The sequence below is a fragment of the Passer montanus genome, unplaced genomic scaffold, assembly GCF_014805655.1.
Source record: "Passer montanus isolate IOZ18808 unplaced genomic scaffold, ASM1480565v1 scaffold8617, whole genome shotgun sequence".
In the NCBI taxonomy this organism is placed as follows: domain Eukaryota; kingdom Metazoa; phylum Chordata; class Aves; order Passeriformes; family Passeridae; genus Passer; species Passer montanus.
The window spans coordinates 1-441 of NW_024373943.1; the positions used below are offsets into that span (position 1 = coordinate 1).

Sequence of the window (441 nt, forward strand, 5' to 3'; positions counted from 1 at the left end):
CCCCCGATCCCCCCTCACCCCGCTCCCATTAACCCTTTCCGCCCCGTCCCAGGCGAGTACATCAAGACCTGGCGGCCCCGTTACTTCCTCCTCAAGAGCGACGGCTCCTTCGTGGGCTACAAGGAGCGGCCGGAGAGCTCCGAGCACGGCCTCCCCCCCCTCAACAACTTCTCCGTGGCCGGTGCGGGCTCGGCACGGGGGGATCCCCACCCCAGCCCGGCCTTTTGCCCGATTTTCCCGGTTTTTGCCCGATTTTGCCGGTTTTTGCCTCGTTTCAGAGTGCCAGCTGATGAGGACGGAGCGGCCGCGCCCCAACACCTTCGTCATCCGCTGCCTGCAGTGGACCTCGGTCATCGAGAGGACGTTCCACGTGGACACGGCCCAGGAGCGGTGCGTGGGGTGGGGAGGGGGCAGAGACCCCTGATCCCCCGGGAGAGACCC

The 441-nt window shown here is 67.1% G+C and overlaps 1 protein-coding gene across 1 annotated transcript; it reads left to right on the top strand.

Annotated features, from left to right (window-relative positions):
* Positions 1-36: 36 nt before the first annotated feature.
* Positions 37-424, top strand: LOC120513724 (RAC-beta serine/threonine-protein kinase A-like; the record flags this gene model as incomplete). The annotated part of the gene is made up of 2 exons (XM_039733389.1): positions 37-181; positions 279-424. Coding segments are annotated over 2 exons (291 nt in total), but the record flags the coding sequence as incomplete, so codon positions are not given.
* Between the last annotated feature and the right edge of the window lie 17 nt (positions 425-441).